At 22.1% G+C, this 20,351-nt stretch overlaps 5 protein-coding genes across 5 annotated transcripts; 1 reads left to right on the top strand and 4 right to left on the bottom strand. All coding sequences in view use genetic code 6, as the record gives it.

Moving 5' to 3' along the window:
* Positions 1–435: 435 nt before the first annotated feature.
* TTHERM_00442000 (DOMON domain protein) lies at positions 436–4,853 on the bottom strand (the record flags this gene model as incomplete). The annotated part of the gene is made up of 5 exons (XM_001033113.2): positions 436–954; positions 1,009–1,694; positions 1,751–1,956; positions 2,010–2,274; positions 2,351–4,853. 5 exons carry the CDS (start codon positions 4,851–4,853, stop codon positions 436–438), a joined length of 4,179 nt encoding a protein of 1,392 aa, XP_001033113.2.
* A 1,585-nt stretch (positions 4,854–6,438) lies between these two features.
* On the top strand, positions 6,439–7,363 carry TTHERM_00442010 (hypothetical protein; the record flags this gene model as incomplete). Its single annotated transcript, XM_001033114.2, has 3 exons — positions 6,439–6,745; positions 6,836–7,106; positions 7,246–7,363. The coding sequence occupies 3 exons, from the start codon at positions 6,439–6,441 to the stop codon at positions 7,361–7,363; spliced, it is 696 nt and encodes a 231-aa protein (XP_001033114.2).
* Positions 7,364–8,008: 645 nt separating this feature from the next.
* TTHERM_00442020 (histidine phosphatase family (branch 2) protein) lies at positions 8,009–13,013 on the bottom strand (the record flags this gene model as incomplete). Its single annotated transcript, XM_001033115.2, has 15 exons — positions 8,009–8,128; positions 8,186–8,317; positions 8,373–8,486; positions 8,538–8,972; positions 9,195–9,550; positions 10,048–10,306; positions 10,376–10,835; positions 10,907–11,322; positions 11,399–11,646; positions 11,847–12,065; positions 12,115–12,183; positions 12,265–12,493; positions 12,556–12,666; positions 12,722–12,825; positions 12,947–13,013. 15 exons carry the CDS (start codon positions 13,011–13,013, stop codon positions 8,009–8,011), a joined length of 3,339 nt encoding a protein of 1,112 aa, XP_001033115.2.
* A 1,028-nt stretch (positions 13,014–14,041) lies between these two features.
* Positions 14,042–15,081, bottom strand: TTHERM_00442030 (hypothetical protein). The gene has a single exon (XM_001033116.3). It carries the CDS (start codon positions 15,067–15,069, stop codon positions 14,338–14,340), a length of 732 nt encoding a protein of 243 aa, XP_001033116.3. The 5' UTR covers positions 15,070–15,081; the 3' UTR covers positions 14,042–14,337.
* Positions 15,082–15,467: 386 nt separating this feature from the next.
* Positions 15,468–16,127, bottom strand: TTHERM_000442049 (hypothetical protein; the record flags this gene model as incomplete). The annotated part of the gene is made up of 2 exons (XM_012798001.1): positions 15,998–16,127; positions 15,468–15,658 (listed from the first exon to the last, which is right to left on the bottom strand). The coding sequence occupies exons 1-2, from the start codon at positions 16,077–16,079 to the stop codon at positions 15,468–15,470; spliced, it is 273 nt and encodes a 90-aa protein (XP_012653455.1). The 5' UTR covers positions 16,080–16,127.
* Between the last annotated feature and the right edge of the window lie 4,224 nt (positions 16,128–20,351).

A 20,351-nucleotide genomic window follows, 5' to 3' on the forward strand; every position in this document is an offset into this window, starting at 1 on the left:
TTAATTTTTGATAGAGATAAGTCAAAAATATCCTATATCACTACTATATACATGAAATATAATGATTTAACAATTCACATAGTATTTAATTATTATTCAAATAATAAATACATAAAATAAAATAAAAAATACTTAATACTAAAACAAAATTAAAGTTTTTTAAGTTATTATTTTTGATATTTCTTTTAATTTCTGGTAGTTATATATTAAATTATAATTTAATAATTGATGATTATTATATTTTTATTAAATATTGAATAAAAAAATATTTTCTGTTTTTTTGTAAGAAATTTAAAGGAAATTAAGAAGTTATATTTATCATTTAAAATATTTTTAAAGAAGTTTAATTCAAATAATAAAATAAAAATTTGTTACAAATATATTAAATGCAGAATACTCTTAAATTAAAAAAATTTTTTTAAAAGAATAATAATCTCAGACAATGGTTATTTGCATTGAGCTTAGTCCTATTTTTTGTAAGGCATCAGGTGCATTTCTATTGAGACCTGGAGGTCCACAGACATATGCTCTATTTACTATAAGATTTCCTAAATGTTTTTCAAAATATTCTTATGTAAAGTGCTGATTATCCATAGTAATATTTCTTGAATGATATCCTTTAACAGATAATACGGCATCGAATAAATTAAGATTATTATCAAGATCAATTTATTTCATGAATTCTAATAATTATATAGCACCACAATCATCATCAGAAGAATTAAAAGCTGCAATAACTTTAATCTTAAAATCTTAGCTTATGAATCTTGCAAAATTATCATTAGCAATATCGAAAAATTTAGCTACTTATTCACCATGCTTTTTTTGAATAGCCTTGAACATCAAGTACTTACAGTAGTAAGTTAATAAATCATAAAAAGGAAGTATGCCAGTACCACCTGCAACGAATAAATGCAAACCAGAAGATTTACTGCTTAATTCTAAACCTCTTCCCTATTTAAATGAATATAGTTTAGAATTTATATGAATTTAAAATAAAATATTTACCAAAGGACCCTCAACAAGCATTTCTAAAGATTATGCTTAATTGCTAGTTTCGTCATGTATATATTGAGATAATCCAGTTGGAGATTCATAACGCTTAATGACAAGAGGTAAAACATTACTTTCTTAAGGAAGTGTACTATCTATAGTCGATTAGGGTTCTTAAATTAGTTAAGAATAGTTTTATTTCATTTTTTGCATCAAAAGAATATTATAAGGAGTGAAACAAAGGCAGTTTGTATAAATTCTAGTAGATTTTTCATTTGCTAAATCTGAAAGAGTATAATGTCTGCCCATCCATTCCATACCCTTTTAGGCATTTTATACTTTAATACGATTAAGAGATTCGAATTAGAAGAGAGCAGTGGACTTTGATAGATATTTTTCTTTAGAAACTCTCCAAACATGATGAGATCCGCTCGATTCACTTAATATGTTTGGTTAAGACAAGACTCCAATTTAGTTTTGTTTCAAAAGCTAAGTTGCATATAAAGAATGAGTATGAGGAGGCATATTAGTGTTTTCTAATCCGTATGAACCGTTCATGAACCTACTAACATCTCTTCCACGAACAGAGTTAAAAATGAATTTACCCCCAGGATGACTAATTTTGTCAAGAGAATAGATATTATCTTTATATATCACATAGTTCATATTTGGATATGTAGAAATGATCTCTGAAGTAGTTTCTATTTTTTTAAATTTTATTGTTAAAAAATATTATTTATTTAATAGTAAATTTTACTTGCTGAGTTAATCATATCTACTAAATTAGCATATCCTTCTTTAGTTGTGAGTAAGCTGTTAGTACTACTTAATGTATCAGAGCTTTCATCATCTACAGCAGACAAGAATAAAATCTTAACAAAGATTTTTGGTTGCTTTCTGTAAAGATACTCTAATATCAAACGTAAAACTATGAAAATTGTGTATCCACTAATGCATGCAGTTCTAGTTTTTTTAAAAAAAATTTAGATTTTGAAAAGGAAAAAATATTCTATTACTATTAAGCATCGTTTTCTACCATTCTGACTCCTAAGAAAACATTGATTTTTCCAATAACGTAGAGTAAATATCCAAAATACTTATGGAATGACTTGATTTTCAAAGATGTTGCATCTCCTGTATTCTTAAAGGAAAGTAGGAAATTTAAAAATGAGCCACCGACGGCTTCTAAAATAAAGAAAATGAGGAAGATGAAACCCATAACTGCATGTGCTCTGTTCATTTAGTCTTTAGTATCAAGTTAACCATTGAAAAGTATATCCTCTGTATAAATTAAGAAAATGAAAATGTTTAAATAAAATTAATAATTTTTATAAAAAAATAAATGAATAAATTTTACTCTTTGTGATCATCCAAATCTCTACAAATGCAGTAAAGACAACTATTATGCCCATCATAGCACCATGAATTTCTTTATAAAATCTTCCTGTTTTGAAAAAGCGAGCGATTACGAAAGCAACATCGACTACAAATCCCCATAATACAAAATTAGACCAAAAATGGAACTATTTATAAGTGTCATCAATAGCAATTCCTGTTATGGTACCTCTGTAACCTTATTATAATGGGAATTTTGCTAAAGCAATGTTTTAGTGATGGTAAGTCATAGAACCATCTGATCCCCAAGCATATACAATATTTAACATTTAGTCTTTCTACAAAACGTAATCGTATTTATCTCCTGTGTCGAGCTTACGAGAAAATTTGAATGTTAACTATTTGTCTGTCAACTCATAACCTAACAAATTTAAATTGTTTTATCCTCCCAAATTTGTATCTGAACTAGGAGTTGCTTCTTTTTAAGAATAGTTGTCTGATAGAGTAACAACACCTGAATCATTTTCGGCTACAATCATATCAACATTATTCATACCTTAGCCAAATCCAAAACCAAACCAACCAGTATTCTAGACAACAATCATAAAAGTTACACTTCCTTCTATTGCTAAATCAAACTAAACATTTAAGAAATTATCTTGAGCATAAGATGATAAAGGCTTAATATCGTTGGTTACGCAATTTTCTCCTATTAAAACTTAACCTGTTGGACAACTTTTAGGGTTGTAATAAAAATTAAGAATGCCATTTCCTGTGTTTTTACCATGGAATTGAATATTGTCAACTGTATTCATCCATGCATAAATAATACCAACTTTAGAATTTTTCACAAATTGATAATCGTATTTATCTCCAGTATTTATTTTACGTGACACCTTTACTTAAGTTTATTGTGTTTATTTATTTATGCTATAACCTAACAAGTTATAATCTGATGTTCCTTTTAATGAAATATCTAAATTAGGGACAATATTTTTGTTTGCAAAAGTGTCCTAAATATAAATAGCAAGTGATTCATCTTACAGAGTGATTGTATCAAATATTATGATATCAACATTTGTCATATCTTTTTTCCAATTATCATCAGGTTGTTATAAACTAAAACCAAAGCCAAACCAACCTATATTATTTATAGTGAATACAAATTCAATAGTATCATCATTCACTATTCCGTATTATACATTTAATAAACCAGCATTGTAATTAGCTTTCTAGTCAAGACCTGTTGTAGAAAGGTTGTTATCTAAACACTAAGTGTTAATGTATACTTTATTAACAGCAGCGCAGGGTTATGCATCTGAAGCTTGCAAAACAAGAGTACCCCAACCTATGTTAAATTTATGATAAATTAATGTCAAACTAAAAGCATCAGCAGGAGACAAAGCATAAGCAAAAGGAATTTCTTAGTTATATTAGAATTAGAAATCATTATTGACATCCTAATTTGCCATTTTACGAACATATTTTACTGTAACTTAGTTTTATTCTACTAAATAACCTAGAACAGTAATATCATATGTACCACCAAGCATAGTGTCGTATTTTGGTGATCCTGGACCTGAAGAGAAAGAATCATCTACAATAACAATAGGGAAATTTGGGTTATCTATATTTACGTTAAATATGTGCATATCCATATTAGACATGAGATTGCTTCCCCAACCTATACCAAAATACCCATTAGTTAAGCACCTAACTAAAAAGGTAATATCTCCGCCTTAAGTAGTTTAATGACTTATGAAAAGGAAAGGATTAGCGTGGTTGTATGCTATGTAAGGATCTCCAATAGGAGTCAAATCGTTTTAGACGCATGTTTTTCCATTAAAAATTTAATTATTTTAACATGGCTAAGTGGCAGCATTTAAAACAAAGAAGAATGAACCAGTGTACCATTGATCTCTAGGATCTTTAGCAACTTTAGGAATACCAAATAAGACTCTGTTTAACTATATTTGGTTTGATTAAAATAAGGTATCATATTGATCTTAAGTGTTATATTTTCTTCTTATTTTAACTAAGAGAGTAGGATTATTTGGGTCTGAATTATTTGCAAGATAACCAAGTAAAACTATATCTTGAGTTCCTCCTAAAGAAACATCAGAAACAGGTTTTTAGGGGAAAGGTTGTTAATAAAAACTATCTATAGCAGTTACTATAACTGGATTATCTTCATCGCTTGATAATTCAAATTAAACAGCATCTGAGTTAATGTAAGTATCTCCAAATACTATATAAAATTCATCAATTGTAGTCACAATAAATAAGATATCTAAGGAATTAGGGTCTCCTTAAGTTTATGCTATTTTTAAGGTCATTCTTTATGAACCTTGATATGAAGTATTAGCTTATGGTGGGACTGAAACATCATTAGTAGCACAAACTCCGTTTATCACTACTTATCCTTGCTAGCACTATAGTGAATTGGCAACTCCAAGTAATAAAACAAAAAGTAAAAAAGGGGTAAAAATTGCACCTTTCATTTATTTTTTATTTTTGTTAAACATAAATTTATATTAATTTATTAATTAATTAGCAGGTTCGTTCTTGATATCTGTGTTTAAATCTGATAGCTAGTTATCAAAATTAGAGGCAAAAGATCATTTTTTTTAATGCAATAATTTGATTAAAAAATAAGTAAATAAGCCCTAAAATTATTAGATAAACGGAATAATTAATTACCAAATGATTACATAATTTCATTTATTAGTATGATTATAAACAAAAAGATCTAGATTTCTTCTATTTTATCATAATTACTAAATAGAAACGCACATATTAATAGAAAGTGTTAGGGTATATTGTTAAGTCTTTTATAATTATCATAAATCTATGATTTTAAATGTATAGAATCACTTTCGTTTTTAAGTACGCATTTTAAATTGATCATTTTTGCAGTTGCACTATAAATAATTATGCATTTTTCATTTTTGTTGGATATCTATCTTTGGTATAGTTATAGTAGCAATAGTTTACTTATGATTTATATTTATACCAAAGCCAAATTTACTGATGCTAAAAAACATTCTTAATTACATGAATTAATTACTAAAATTATACTATTCATAGAATAGTTCCTTAAAAATATATTTTCATTAAATTTCTTTAAATCTTCTATTTATCTAAATATTAAGATATATCCAAGATTACAACTCTCTTAGATTAAAAACCAAGTATTTAAATTTTCTAATTAAATAAAAAGAGATTTAATGGTTTTTGTTAGCTTTAATCCTAAGTTAAAGCTACACTGACTCTATTACTATACTTTCCAATATGAATATTTTAATAGAGCTAAATTATCATAATTAATGATTTCATTAATATGTAATGGGTTTATTCGATATTCTTTTATATTTAATCATAATTTTTTCTAATTTAATCTCAAAAAAAGATTTAACTTTTTGTTGATGAAAATATAAATAAATATGTAAAAATGTAATATTTAAGTATTAAAATGATAAAAAAAATATTTTAAAGAATGATTTTATTTCATAAAATACTCATACGAAAAAAAATCATTTGCTTATAAAGAGAGAATAAAATATTAAAATTCTCAATATCTTTTATTCATTTTTTTTAATAAAAGAATTAAAAATATAACAAAAGCAGTTAATAGATTTGTTTCTATGTTTTTCTTTCTAATTCACTAGGATATTTAAATATTATTTTGCTGAGTAAAAAACTTTCTTATGAATTTCTAAAATGTGTCTAAAATAATTACTAAAATCATAAAAATTTAATTAATTTTAAAAAGAAAATTAGTCTAATATATTCATTTCTTTGTAATAAATTTTATTTTCTATTTATCAAATTATTTTTCAAAATAATCAATCAATTCAAAACCAAATATTTTTTTTATACGGTCAATCAAAAAATAAGTTTTAATACATATTTTTGAATAAGTTAATAGTATTCACAATTTTTGTTTCAAAATATGTAATGAATAAAAAATTTAAATTATATTTTAGTTGAAAATATTATCTGTTAAAATTTAAAGTTAATATACAAATTATATGCAAAATTTTTTTATTAATTTTAATTTTAAATATTTGTTTGTAAAAACTCAAAAATTTTTAATAGAGTTTATTTAAAATGTAGTAGCTAAAGGATGCTTTAACGCAAGATATGCAAGATTTTTTGCAAGAATCAAAGTGGGAAAATCATATTAAGGAATCAGTTTCAGAGATATTAGAATATAAACCAGAAAAGCCTTTAGTTCATTTATATGAAAAGTTTTAGATTAAGCAGAAATTAGATTCTTAGAATAAACTTTCAAATTTCATAAGTGATCTTTCTTTCTACGCAACAAAAATAGATCCATCAATTTATAGCATTTAGTAGTGTTAAATTAAGCTACTTAGCATAATAGTAGATAAATACCAATAGAATAAAATTAAAAGTATTAAATTTTATTATTCAATTTCAATAACAATTAGCTAATGTTTCAACGTTTAAAAATAATGAAACCATTTTTTAAAATAATGATTAGAGTTTGATGGGTTGAAGTGTTCATTAATTATTCTATAAGAAATACCAAATAATAAAGAGATAAAAGATTACTTTTTAAAAAAAATATAAAGTTAATATGAAGATATTCTAACAGTAAATAAGCTTAGCGAGTTGATTTTAAAAACAATAATAATTTACAGAATAATCAATGAGTTAATATTAATATAAGATATAATAGAAATGAAAGGATCAGTGCTAAGTACATAAAGTCTATTCTTATTTATGAATGAAACTTCTGATTAATAAACAATGTAAATTAAATTAATGAGATCATTTTAAACTATTTTGCTTTATTTTTATAGTATTTTACTTTACAATATTTTAGTTTAAAAAATTCAAGAAAGTGCATTTTAAATGTTAATATGAATCTTTTTTAAATTTTATTAAAAGATTCAAAAAATTCGAAATTCAGCAAATAGTTGAAAAGTTACCTCCAGAACCAAAGGTTAATCTTTATAGTTTAATGAAAGCTATTGTAGAATAAATTATAAATCTAGAATTTGATTGAAAATAAAATAATCCTAAATTATAATAAAGAGATAGAAAAAAAACAAAAAATAAATATTTAAACATTCAAAAAACATAATTTTATCAAAGATAAAAATTTAATTTATTTATTTATTTAATCTTATATATTACCTAAATTAATTATCCATAAAAGTTTTATAGAAAAATAGTTTAATGCTATTTTAAAAAATTAGATCTGTATATCAATTTTTTGATTTAAATTCTATTTAATAAAAATATAAAAATATTTCTAATAATTTAAAAAATATAATTTACACAATTTTAATTCAAAACAATAAATTGTTAATATAGAATATTGAGTTAAAATTTACCAATATATATATTTATCATAGGAATATTTAAATATAGATTTAAATTTTTTATTTAAAAATTATCTATTAATTTTATTAAAAAACTTCTTTAATTTAACTAAATTAAAAAACTTATGAAATATTTTTATTATTTAAAAATTAAACTATGATGCTTTATATTTGTAATTGTTAAATATATATTAACATTTTAGTTTACTAAAAATTTCAAACAAGGTTATTATTATTATTTTTTGTATTTTATAAATTAAATAAAATCTATGAATTCAAGCAATTATTTATTTCAAATAATTTGCATGTTTTATAAGTTTTATTGATCAAGAAATATTAGCTGATTTGGTATTCTCTATAATATTAAATGAAATATTTTTTTAATTATTCTTAACTATTAATGGAGATTATTCGCTGACCAAAAGTGTAAAGAATTCTTTTATTTGCTTATTTTAATTTTAAAATTAAAGCTAAATAAAAAAATTAAAATAAACATATCTTACGAAAATATTTAGTCTTTTATTTATAGAAATGAGTGGTTTAACAGGTGTAATGTGGGTATCATCATTAATGTCTGGATTATGTTAGCATCCAGGACTAACTGAAAGTTCCAATCTAAATCTTTCTGGGTCATTCTTAATATTTTTCATAAAAATTAAGTAAATTAATATTTTTTAACACTAATATTACAGTGTCTGCATGAAGATTCTCATATAATCTAAATAAAATATGAGACAAGTATTACAAAGATGTTATACCATCTAACTCATTTTATTATTGTTAACTCTCAATCAATCTGCTCTCCTATATTTTGCATTTAATTGAAGTATGCTAAAAAAAATTAAAAAAATTTACTAATCCTAGGTGAATTATATTGAACAACGAATATAGTTAGGTTGCACTAGCAAAATATAATCTAGTTCTTATGTGACGCCAAGGACTTCTAATATCATTTTCACCATAAACATTTTAGTATTTCCAAAAATCTTCTTCATCAAAATTTTTCTCATACCACCAAACTAAATCCTTTTTAATTTTATTACAAAGAGACTTCACTGTTTTCATAGCTATGTCGACTCTTTCTTCTTCATCCATACCAAACTCGTTTGGAACAACGAAATTAGACATCATTTCAGCTTCTTCATACAAAGAAGAAATATCAGGATCAATCTTAAGTAATATATTCCTGTTGTGTAAATAGTCATATTTAATATTATCATACACATCAGGAATTTTAGAAATGTTGTAAGTGCTATTTTGTAATAAGTCCACAGTTAATTTTCTCCATCTCTTTATTTATCATTTAAAAAAAAATAAACATAAAGTTTTAATAAGCATTTTGGATAAATAATTTTTTTAATTAAAAATTAAAAAAAAACTATTTTCATTTGATTAAAATTTAATTAATTGTAACTTATTTAATGAACAAATATTAGTTTTTGTGTATTGAATGAATTAATAAAACCTCAAAATTATATTCAAAACTTTTATACAATAAATATTATTTATTACCTTATACATCAAAATAAGGGATTCATTTCCACAGGTTTCAAGTGGCTCTGGTATATTTTACTCTTTGTTCCAATCTTTAGGTTGAACATAATACGTTTTTGAAGATAAATTAAGCATTTAAAAGATTCCTTTTGTTAATTTTCTTATTTTTTCATGAATTGATTCAAGTCTTTTTCTAGGATTCCCTATTTTTTTCATTAAGTTTTTCATATTCTCATTAATACCAAACCTTCCAAACTTTTTTTTAAATGCTTCATAAAGGTCTTCTTCTGAATTACAAAAGTTAGATATGTCTTACTTGATTTATAGTTCTAGAGGATCACTAGAAAGTACAGAGTTACATTAATCAAGCAAACCTTTTTAATAAAAAAAACCACTAAATTAATAAAAGCTAGAATCTAAAAAAAAAAAAGCTGTGTAATTAGATTTTTTATAAAATCATGAGAAATAAATAACATAAAAATAAGGTAAATAAAAATCAGTTCATTAATCAACTAATTTATGGATTAATGAAGATAAATTATAACCTTAACATAAAAATTAAATGGATGAAGTAAATATAAAGGATTCGATTTTAACCAAAATTTGTTAACATTTAACAGAATTTCGATTAAAAATTTTCCATAATCCAGTTGTATAAATTGTTAAAAACTATTATAATCAAGACCATACATAAGTTAGATTGTAATTAATTATCCTAACCTATTTGTTTAACTGCATTTTAGTATATTTTTGTGTAATTAAAGACATCTTATTATAATTAAATAGAATTAAAGTAAATAATCCAACATTATTTGCTTAAAATTATTTTTTTTGATATAATTATTTGTATTATTTAATATGTTATAATTACTATAGGCTATTTCATTTTTAGTCAGCATTGATGCCATTATTGGTGCAATCTCTCCCTCTAATTAAAGAAATCCTTTCAAAAAAGCACCAGCAGTTTTTTAGCACCTTCCTTCATCAGAAGTATAAGTTTTGAGATCATGTCGATATGTACTATGAAGCCTCAGTATTCCGTCTTTTTCGGCTGGATACAAATAATCTCTAAAGAATTTCCCCAGCTCTTCTGATTATTATTCGCCTGAATGAGTAAGCTCTCCTCCCCACTGTAATAAGTGATTAAAAATTAAATAATTATTGATTAAAAGCTTGAATAATATTTTATATAAAAATACCTTTAATACTATTAAAACCTATGAAGGAATCAACTGATTTTCTTTTTTATTTATATCTTTATAAGCATCTTCTTCAATATTTTAGAACTCTATAGGTTTGATTTGTATTTTACGATTTATTCCTTCAAACTATCCACCTTATTCTAGCACGCTAATCATTTATATTATTTTACTGAGACAGCACTCTTCCTCTAAGTTGAGTTTTTAGCCTTGACTTTAAAACTCTTCGAAAATTTCTCTGCTGATATTTAAAATAGCTTATAAAAGTTTAGCATTTTTAACTTTTAGTTCCTTATTAGGAGTATCTTTGGTATTTTACAAGTAAAATTTAATCATTTATTTGTAATTAACTTTCATTTTCATCTTTTATTTTGGAGTTCTGTCAGCGTGCCTAAAAATAGCCACTACTGATCTGAGTTCTTCTTATTAATTTCCACATATCTCTTCTACATTTTTAGGTCTAATTAAATTTTTAACAAATTAATTTTCTAAATTCCAAATATTCAGCTTAAAATATCAAATAATTCTTACCTATATGAATTCTTTTTAAGGTCCATTAAAATATTTTATGATAGTTTTTCATTAAATTCAGATAATTTTTTAGGAGCAAATCTTTTATATATCATTTGTTTTAAAATGATAGCACAGTCTTTGTAATATTTTGCATTTCCCTTGACAAAGCTCCATCCATTTACGTCACAAACGTAAGATTTACCATTTGATCTTAATAGATCAAATCCACATATATTTTAGCCAAAAATCTTTACAATTTTTTGTGATATAAACTTTTCTTCAGGGGTTAAAATAACTGGAAATCTAACTTCTTTACCCTCATCTGTTCTCTAAACAACCCCATCTAAAACAGGTGCTTTGCGTGCTTCAGCATGTGTATAATCTGGACCTACAGTATATACTTTAATATCAAACCCGTTCGTTGGTAAAAAAACCTTGTTAAAAAAAAATAAAATGATTTCACTAAATTATTTTTAATTTTAAATTAATTAAAAATAAATCAATAAATACTTCATAAATCATATTTTAATCTTATCGAATAGTATTTAATTCTTTTTCATAGTCAGAAGATTTATTTTCAACTTTTCTAAAAAGTTTTTTGCATCCTCCACCATCAGCTTGTGAGTAATAAATATAGATATTGTGATTTTCTGCATCGAAAGGCTTTTCAACAAAAGGTTTATGTAATTTCTGACCATCAATTAATATATAGTCTTCAAATTCCTCTACCTTTGTTGGTTTAAACTCCTTTTATTAATCTTCAAAGATAATTTATAATAATTTAGCTTACACAAGATACAGAAAACGAAAATTTGTTTTTTTAAATTTACAACCAATAAAAGTATTTATAAAGATAGTGATAAGCAATATATTTCACCACAAAATAAAAATTAAAGATTCTTTCTTTGTTTTCTTTTTGGAATTTTTCTATGAATGTATAAAAAAACATATTTTATACCATTAATTAAAGGCTTTTAGATGTCATCGTCTTCTTAGCTATATGTGCTTTTTGACCTCTTAAATTTTCTGTCTTTTTTTTGGTTCTACGTGTCATTATTAATTTGTAAGCAATCTTTTAAATTGTTTTGGATAGATTTAGTATAAGGCTATATGAGCTTCTGGCTAGATGAATCAATGTTAAATTAGTTTTATTATGACTCTTCAGTATAAGAACTTTCTTTAAAATTTACTCATTATTAATTTATATTTTAAATTCTTTTGGTTACTTTTTTCTTCGTTTAGTAAATCATCGTCTGAAAATCTAATTGAATTCAAAACCTTTCTTATATCCTCAGCTTTATATTTTAATAAAAACAAGAATGTAATTTAAAAATAAAAACATTTAGATATTATGAAATATAAATTTAATTACTTACATTATTCAGGTATCCATTGCTCTTATTTTCTGTAAACAAAATAGCTTTTAGAAATGCGAATATTATTCTTTTTTAGTAGTTTATAAATTACAGTTCTATCAAATAACAGATTTTATTTTTCTAAATCATTTATCAAGAATGGATTTCTAAGTTTAGCATAAGATTGTGCTTTCTATAAAGGGAATCCTTCAGAAAACCAACTTATTAAACAATCGACTATAGGCCAGTCCTTAATTAATTTGAGTAAAATTACATTTTATAAAAAAATAAATAGAATAAATGTATTTTTACTTAAATTGGTTTTTTTTAAATGGTTTCTTCATCGAAAATAACCATTTCAAAGTCATTTGTTTTTAATAATTCTAAAATCTTCTACATTGGTTTGGAAGTAACTTTTTTGTTCTTTAAAACAAATATTTTCTTAAAAATACTCAGTATTTTATGTTGAATGTTTTACCATTGCACAAATTCCAATACGAATAATAATATTTTCATCTTAATTACCTGAAAAAACTTGATTTAAACTCATTTAATTTTCTTTTTTATCCAATTGAAGAAATTCTAATTATTGAAAAACAAAAAAAAAATTAGAATATTTGATGAATCTCCTTTAAAAATGTTAAATATAATTGTGAGTATTCATATTTTGTATGCTAAAAAATTCTAAGAATATTAAATAGACCAAGTAATTCAAGCTCATTTAGAGATTTGCCTGTATTTATTGAGGAACTTTTAATATCCAACGACATATTTTTTATAGAACTAATATCTGTCAATAAAATTAACAATTTGTTAAAGAATAAAATTAAATTCAATGATTTCGATGAATTTTTTGGATGGTAATATCTATATATATTAATTATAAATAAGAATTTTTATTTGTCTTGAGCTGTGTACAATTTGATATTTATTAAAGATTTGCATTTTAATATTTTGCTAAATTAATTAATATTACCAATAATGTCTAAACTTAAAATTTGGGAAGTATTTTGAAAATTTACTTAATAAATTATTAATAATGTAATCCTAACGCATTTTTATTTGCTCAATAATTATCTATTTGATTACTTTGCTATTATTTTATTTGTAAAAAAAGGTGTTTGAAATTAATTAAAATTCAAGCATGTTTTTCAACACTGAAAAGCTATAAAAAACTATTAAAAGCATTTTTTTTTAAAGTTGAAATAATCGAAAAATAACTCTCAATGTTTTTAAAAGAATTTTATTAAATAATCTTTCACTTAAAAACAAAGATCCTTTTGTCTATATTTATATTAGAACAAATGTATGTATGTAATTAATATTTTTTGATTGATTAACTTTGAAAGTACTTACAAAGCAATATTAATTAACAATGTTAAGCTTTAATTTTGGTTAGAAATATATTTTTTACATTACTTCTAACAATATATATCAATTACAGTATGTATCTCAATTATTAAAAGGTTTACCTTAAAATGAAAATATTATCATTTAATGTTCTTAAGATTATCAATTTAAAAATTATTTACTAGTTTCACTGTAAGAATATTTAATTAATCTCAATTTTTTTATAGAAATACTTATTTCCAAATTTAAAAAAATAATAATAAATGATCAAAAAAATACATTGAAATTAACTTTTTATAAACCAAAGCATCTATTCAACTTTAATTTTTTTTTCCTCATTGCTGTAAATAAAGCTTTTTTATAAGAAGAAGAATAATAATATAAATTAACTAAGAAAGAATTGATTTGGTTACAAAGTATATTTTTCAAGCAAATGGAAACAATGTTTAAATTTATAAGGAATTTTAAAATTAATAAATACATCAAAAATATGTAATATGCAAATGCTTTAAAAGGGTAAGATAAGGTTTTAGAATTTTGTGATTATAATTTATTATGGTTTATAACATAGAAAATTTGAATAATTTAATTTTGTAAATGAGTTTGGTTAGTTAGTTAGTTATTTAGTTGGTTAGTTAATTTTGCTTTTAAATTTAGAATTAATTGATTTTAGAAGAATCTTTTATTAAAATTTGTATTTTTTATAATGAAATTTAGTTACAAAGTCTTTTTTTTTGGTTTTTTTCAAAAAATTAAAGACTCTTTCCAATTTTTTGGAGAGAATTATTAAATTTTTTCTTGATTTGAAACTACAAGTAGCTTTTAATCAAATTCCTTCATTTTTTGATTAAGATAATTTTCTTCTTGTTCTTGAGGGTATACCAAGAAAGCTTCTTGTAAATAGTAAAGTAAGTAAGACATGTTTAAAAAGAGTGTCTGTATACCAGAAATAAGGCATTTTAAAGTACATTCTTCGAAGCAGTCAAGTTATAATAAGTCCTCTTTTATGAGGATCAAGCTTTTAACACAAGGAGTTGCTTCGAAGTTAGAGAAATAATCGATGAGGCGAATAACAGTAGACCTTAAGGCTAAAAATCTTCTTTGCTCAAGCTAAAAAATAATGCTTTCCATTATTCCTAAAATACTAGGGCCAAGCTCTTCTTTCAACATAGTCATAGCATTTTCAGGAGATTATTTTTCCAAAAGTAATTCCCAATCAATTGGCATTTCATTTAAACCTTCCATTGTCATAATTGATTATTTTTTTTTTTAGTTTTTTGATTTTTAGAATTTAATTTTTTAATTATTTTTTATATATCGGTTGGGTATTTATTAATTAAGAGTATTTAAAAAAGTAATTAAAACTGAAGATTTACCAATCGATTTATTCCCATTTATTTATTAGCCACCTCTTACTGATGAATGATGATTAATTAATTAATAACTTAATTATTATTTATGTACTTGAACATACATACATGCATAGATAAATAAATAAATGTGGATATTTACAAATTAAATAAAGCTGATGATTTTATCTAATAAAATAAAAATCTTTTGAATAAAGAAATAAATAATAGCATTTTATTTGCATTTGTTTGAATTTACTGGATTTATACTTTTAAGCAAATAAATGATTCAAAAAAAGCTATTTTCTATGACGAGCTCATTATTCGACTTTTTTATATTAAATCCAATAGACGCATTCTCACAACGCAATTAAATAATATATTCAAGAATAGAATAAAAAAAATATACCTACCTATTCATAGTACAAATAAATTTGTTACACAAACATAGTACAAAGTTTATAAATTTAATTTACTTAATATAATTATTAATTCTAATTTTTTTATATTTTTCAGTCAGCAGTTTCAAATATTTGTAATATTATAAGCAAGCTTTGTCTATTTTAATGTATACACTTTTAGAGTTTATTATTATAATTGTTTGATCTATTATACTTTATTTGAAACGCATAACCCTCTATTTTACTAGCGTATTTAGTAAGTGGCTTCTACATTAAATATTTTTAATTAATTTGCTTGAACTAATTCTTCTATTTCTGCATTTAGATAGATAGATCAATATATAGATATTTTTAAATAGTATTAAATGCAAAATGAATTTAATTAAATGAACTACTCTAAAATTTGATTAATCAAAGATATAAAATTATCTGTCCGACTAAAAAATGATTTAAAATAAAATAAAAAAATTGATTCATTAAAAAAAAATTTAATATTTAGATAGCAATTTTGGGATTGTGAACTAAATAAATTAATTTAAAAAGGTATTTTTGGAAATATGCCAGAATAATCTTACAGGATAGTTTAATGGCTTTATTTTTAAGCATAAAAAATTAGGTAATCTAATTAATTATTAAATAAATTAATATATTTACTTTTTAAATTGAATCTACTTACTATTTGTTTGGCAGTAATATGAATTATTTCAGAGTAACTAAATTAATTTATGATAATCATAAAATTTAATTAGAAAATCTAAAAGAAATTTCTTGACACGTATAAAAGCTTTTTTCTCTGAAATTATTATGCTATAAATTATATAAGTCCTATTATTTATAATCAAATATACTAAAAGGTAAGTAAACTAAATATTGTATTAATTCAGATTTTAGCAAAAACCTCTTAATAGCTTAAGGATAAAATTTCACCTTCCTTTTTAAATTACAGATAGATAGCAAAATCTTATTAATATTTATTTCAAAGCTAGAATCTAACATGTTTATTCTCAATAATTAACCTGATCTAAGCTTATTATAATAATATATTAATGCTGATTGGATATAAAATGTAAACAAAAATAATTTAATGATTTTTTTAGTAACTTTAATATTTATAACAAAAAAAAAATTTTAGTTATCCAAACAGATTGTAACAAGTTTTAGCACTTAAATCAATATTTTAGCAAAAGAATTTTAATAATTTTAGAAACAATTTCAGTAATTACCATTTTAATTATTCATTAGATTCATTATTAAATCTTACATAAATAAATTAGTTCCTCATTGATAATTAATTTTGTCCTTGTAATTATATAAATTTTGATTTAGCTCTATTTTACCTCGAACAAAGTAACCTAAAATAAATATGTTTTTATTGTTCTTAAATACATTCTTTTTAACTAATTTTTTTGTATTATACTCTAAAAAACGAATCTATAATATTAGGTTATCCTTAATTAGGGCTCGCATTTAATGTAACATTAAAAATTTAACAGGAATTCTTATTTTTTAAAGAAAATTTGTTAAATCTTAAACATTTTTAATATTTCGAAATTAAGAGAGCAAATAATACCATATCAAATTTCTAATTTGATTCTTCTCAGTATTGAACCCAATTTAGGAATAGTTTTATGTCCAAGAGAGTCTTTCCATATTGAGCAAAATTTACTTCCCTCCAAAAAATAGATAAATTAAAATAGATTGTATTAAATAAGATATATAAAGTCATAATATTGCTAATCCAGGAATTAAAATAAGATGAACTGGATATCAATCATGACATTTTAATTTCTGGATTATCTTTCAAAATAATAAAATATGTAGAAAATATTAAAAAAACTATTGCAAAAAAATATAATCAATGAAATTCTTAAATTAAAAAATACATGTTTATATGATAATTAAATAATCTATTCATATAAAAATTTTTTCTTTTAAGTTTAAAGCAGAATTTAGTGCTTTTTTTGATAATTTAAATTGTAAAATAATTTATTTTTCTATTTATAAAAATGATATATTTAATTCAAATATTATATGATGCAGAATGACCTTTCAGGGCCATCAGGATAGAATTTTTTAGAAATTTTGATTGAGGGAGGTAATGAAAACCATCAAAAATTTGAAAAAATATTGAATATTGTATTTGAAAGCTATTTATTCTATATATTTAATAGTGATTTTATTTACTTTTTTATAAAAATTTTAATTGATTTTTTTCATTTTAAATTAAACATAATCTATGTATTAAATATAATGCTATCCAGTTCAACATATTTAAATACCTGGATTAGCAATCCATACATTTGATAAATTTAGCGACTATTTTATCTAAAAAAATTTAGCTAACATTAATTTTTTATTTATTATTTACAACTTAAATAAAATAATATATATATTTTTTGTTTTGAAAAAATATTATATTTTAACTATTATTATCATCCAAATGTAGTCTAGTTTGTTATTTTAATCATTTATCAATCTAAAAATTAAGGTATTTAAAATCTTTCTATGCTCGGTATAAATAAAACTTTTAGTTTGAACTTATGGATTAAATTATTTTAGGTGTATTTATTAAACTCTCTTATTTTTTAGCATTACTTGTTAATTGATAAATAAAAGGAAGCTTTTAAAAATATTATTAATTAATATTAATATTTATTTTTTTTATAATTAATCTATCTTAATTTTTTTCCACAGTTTTATTTTATACATTTGTTATTGATTATTAAAAGTAAATTAATACAACACTAAATTAAATATTATATTAATTACATATATTTTTCTTAACAAATAAAATTACATTTTTCCATAAAATATTTAAATTTTACTTATAATTTTATTGATAAGTAAAAAAATAAAATTTAAATATTGTAAGAGACAATTAATTCTTTAATTTATTTATTTTATTTTGCTTTCAAATATAGTTAAAAGCAATTTAATTATTTCTTAGTTTATAAGCATAGTTAATAAAAATTAAAAATATGTTCATGGAAATTATTCAATGTTAAATTAAATATTTATTTTAACTATTAACCAAATAATCTAATTAATAAAATTAAAATTAAAATTTTAGATTTACTTTTTATCACTGAAAAAAGAAAAAAATATTAACTAATAAATAATTAATTAATTTTAGTATTTTAAAATATATGAACAAAATGGAAATTTTACAAGATTTCTTTTTGTTTTTTAATTTACATTTTTTATTTAATAATTTTATTAAAGAAATTAGCAAACTTAGAAAATTAGTTTTTATATTTTATATTCATTTTTAATTTTATCAAAGTTATGTTTTTAAAAAAATAATTTCTCTTAAATTTTAAAGGAGTTTTGTGTAAAATATCTTAAATGGCTTATAAAGTTTTTTTATTTTAGAAATTAAAAATCTTCAGAAATTTAAAAAGAAGAAAAATTATAAAACTAAAAGCGTTAGTTAGCTAGTTAATTAATACTTTCTACAAAATTTTAATAGTTTTTAAAAAATTTTATTGAACTTTGTATTAAAATTAGAAATAAAAATAATTTTAGATGGTTGATAAAGAGTTAATATTTTTTATAAAATCACTTCAATAATGTTTTGGCACTTTTATTATGAGAATTGAATATTAAAAATGTTAAATTGAGAACAATTTAAAAAGATAACAATAATGATAATTATAAATTTGTTTGTTTGTATCTTTCTTTAAATAATTTTCTTGTTTTTTTTTATGGCATTTTTAAAATAAAAATAAAAGGAGAAAGCTAAAATTAAAATAATTCACATTTAAATTTTTTATTTATCAAGTTTTGAGGTTTTCTGCTAGATATTTAATAGCAATTTTATTTAAATATCTATAACTAATCAACCTATTTGAAGCGTCAATATATATAGTACAATTTATTTAGCGTTCTAAATAGATTAAAAACATAATTTTAGATTCAAAAATATAATTTGATATTAATAATTTACCTCTTTTTAATTAAAAAAATTCATATTAAATTCATAAGATTTTTGAAATTAAAATAAATTATAAATAAATGTCTTTTTCTGTCAGTCAATAAATTTAAATAATTCATTTAATGGAGATCACTGTTATTTATTATGATTAATTTTAATTAAATTATTTTTTACACTAATTTTTAAATAAATTCTATTTATATGAATTAATTTATTTAAAATTTATCATAAAAAAGAAATTTCTTTTTTAATTAAGAGAAGTGAGCCCACCACTGAAACTCAATAAAATAGGAATTAAAAAGAAATTTTGAGATTTGATATATAATGAGCTATTTTATCATTTTTCTTATTTTTCAATTGAGAGATTTCTTAAAAAAGACGTTAAGTCATGAGAAATAGAGATCATTCATGTATGTAATCAATCTATCATAAAAATAGTAAATTAATTTAATGCTTTTTCTTATGAGCATCTAACTAAAGAGGCTCTAAGTAATTAATGGAAGGAAGTAGAATTTAAAACCTTGAAATTAACTTAAATATGCATTCAAAATAATTCAAAATGAATGCAATAGAGTAATTAAAATTTGTGCTCCCCACCTTTTGGCAAATAACCATATTCATCAGATATAAACAAATAAAAAGTTAAGCTACTTATTTCAATAGCAATTTTTTTAATTATCAATCTAAATATAGTATTTGCAAGTAAAATGTATTCAAAATTAAATTATGTTCAATACTCCTGAATCATCTAACTCAAGAAAGCCTTTCTTATATATTTTTTTCAACTATTCTAAGAAAAGACTAAATTATATTTGAATATTAAATTTATATTTTGGAGTTTTATATGAATAAATAGTATTGCATATCCTTGTTTGAGAATATGATGAATCAATTTAACAATATTTGCTTTTGGCGATCATGCTCATTTTCATTGATAATCGAGCTCATCATATTTGTTGTAAAATTAGAAGCTTAATCCTTATTAATTTGGAGTATTATTTGATTCTAGCTAATTTAGAGTGAAAAAAGACTTGTAAAATCTGAATGAAATAAACAATATGAAAGCAGTAGTTA

Source organism: Tetrahymena thermophila, assembly GCF_000189635.1.
Source record: "Tetrahymena thermophila SB210 genomic scaffold scf_8254609, whole genome shotgun sequence".
NCBI classification, from domain to species: Eukaryota; Ciliophora; class Oligohymenophorea; order Hymenostomatida; family Tetrahymenidae; genus Tetrahymena; species Tetrahymena thermophila.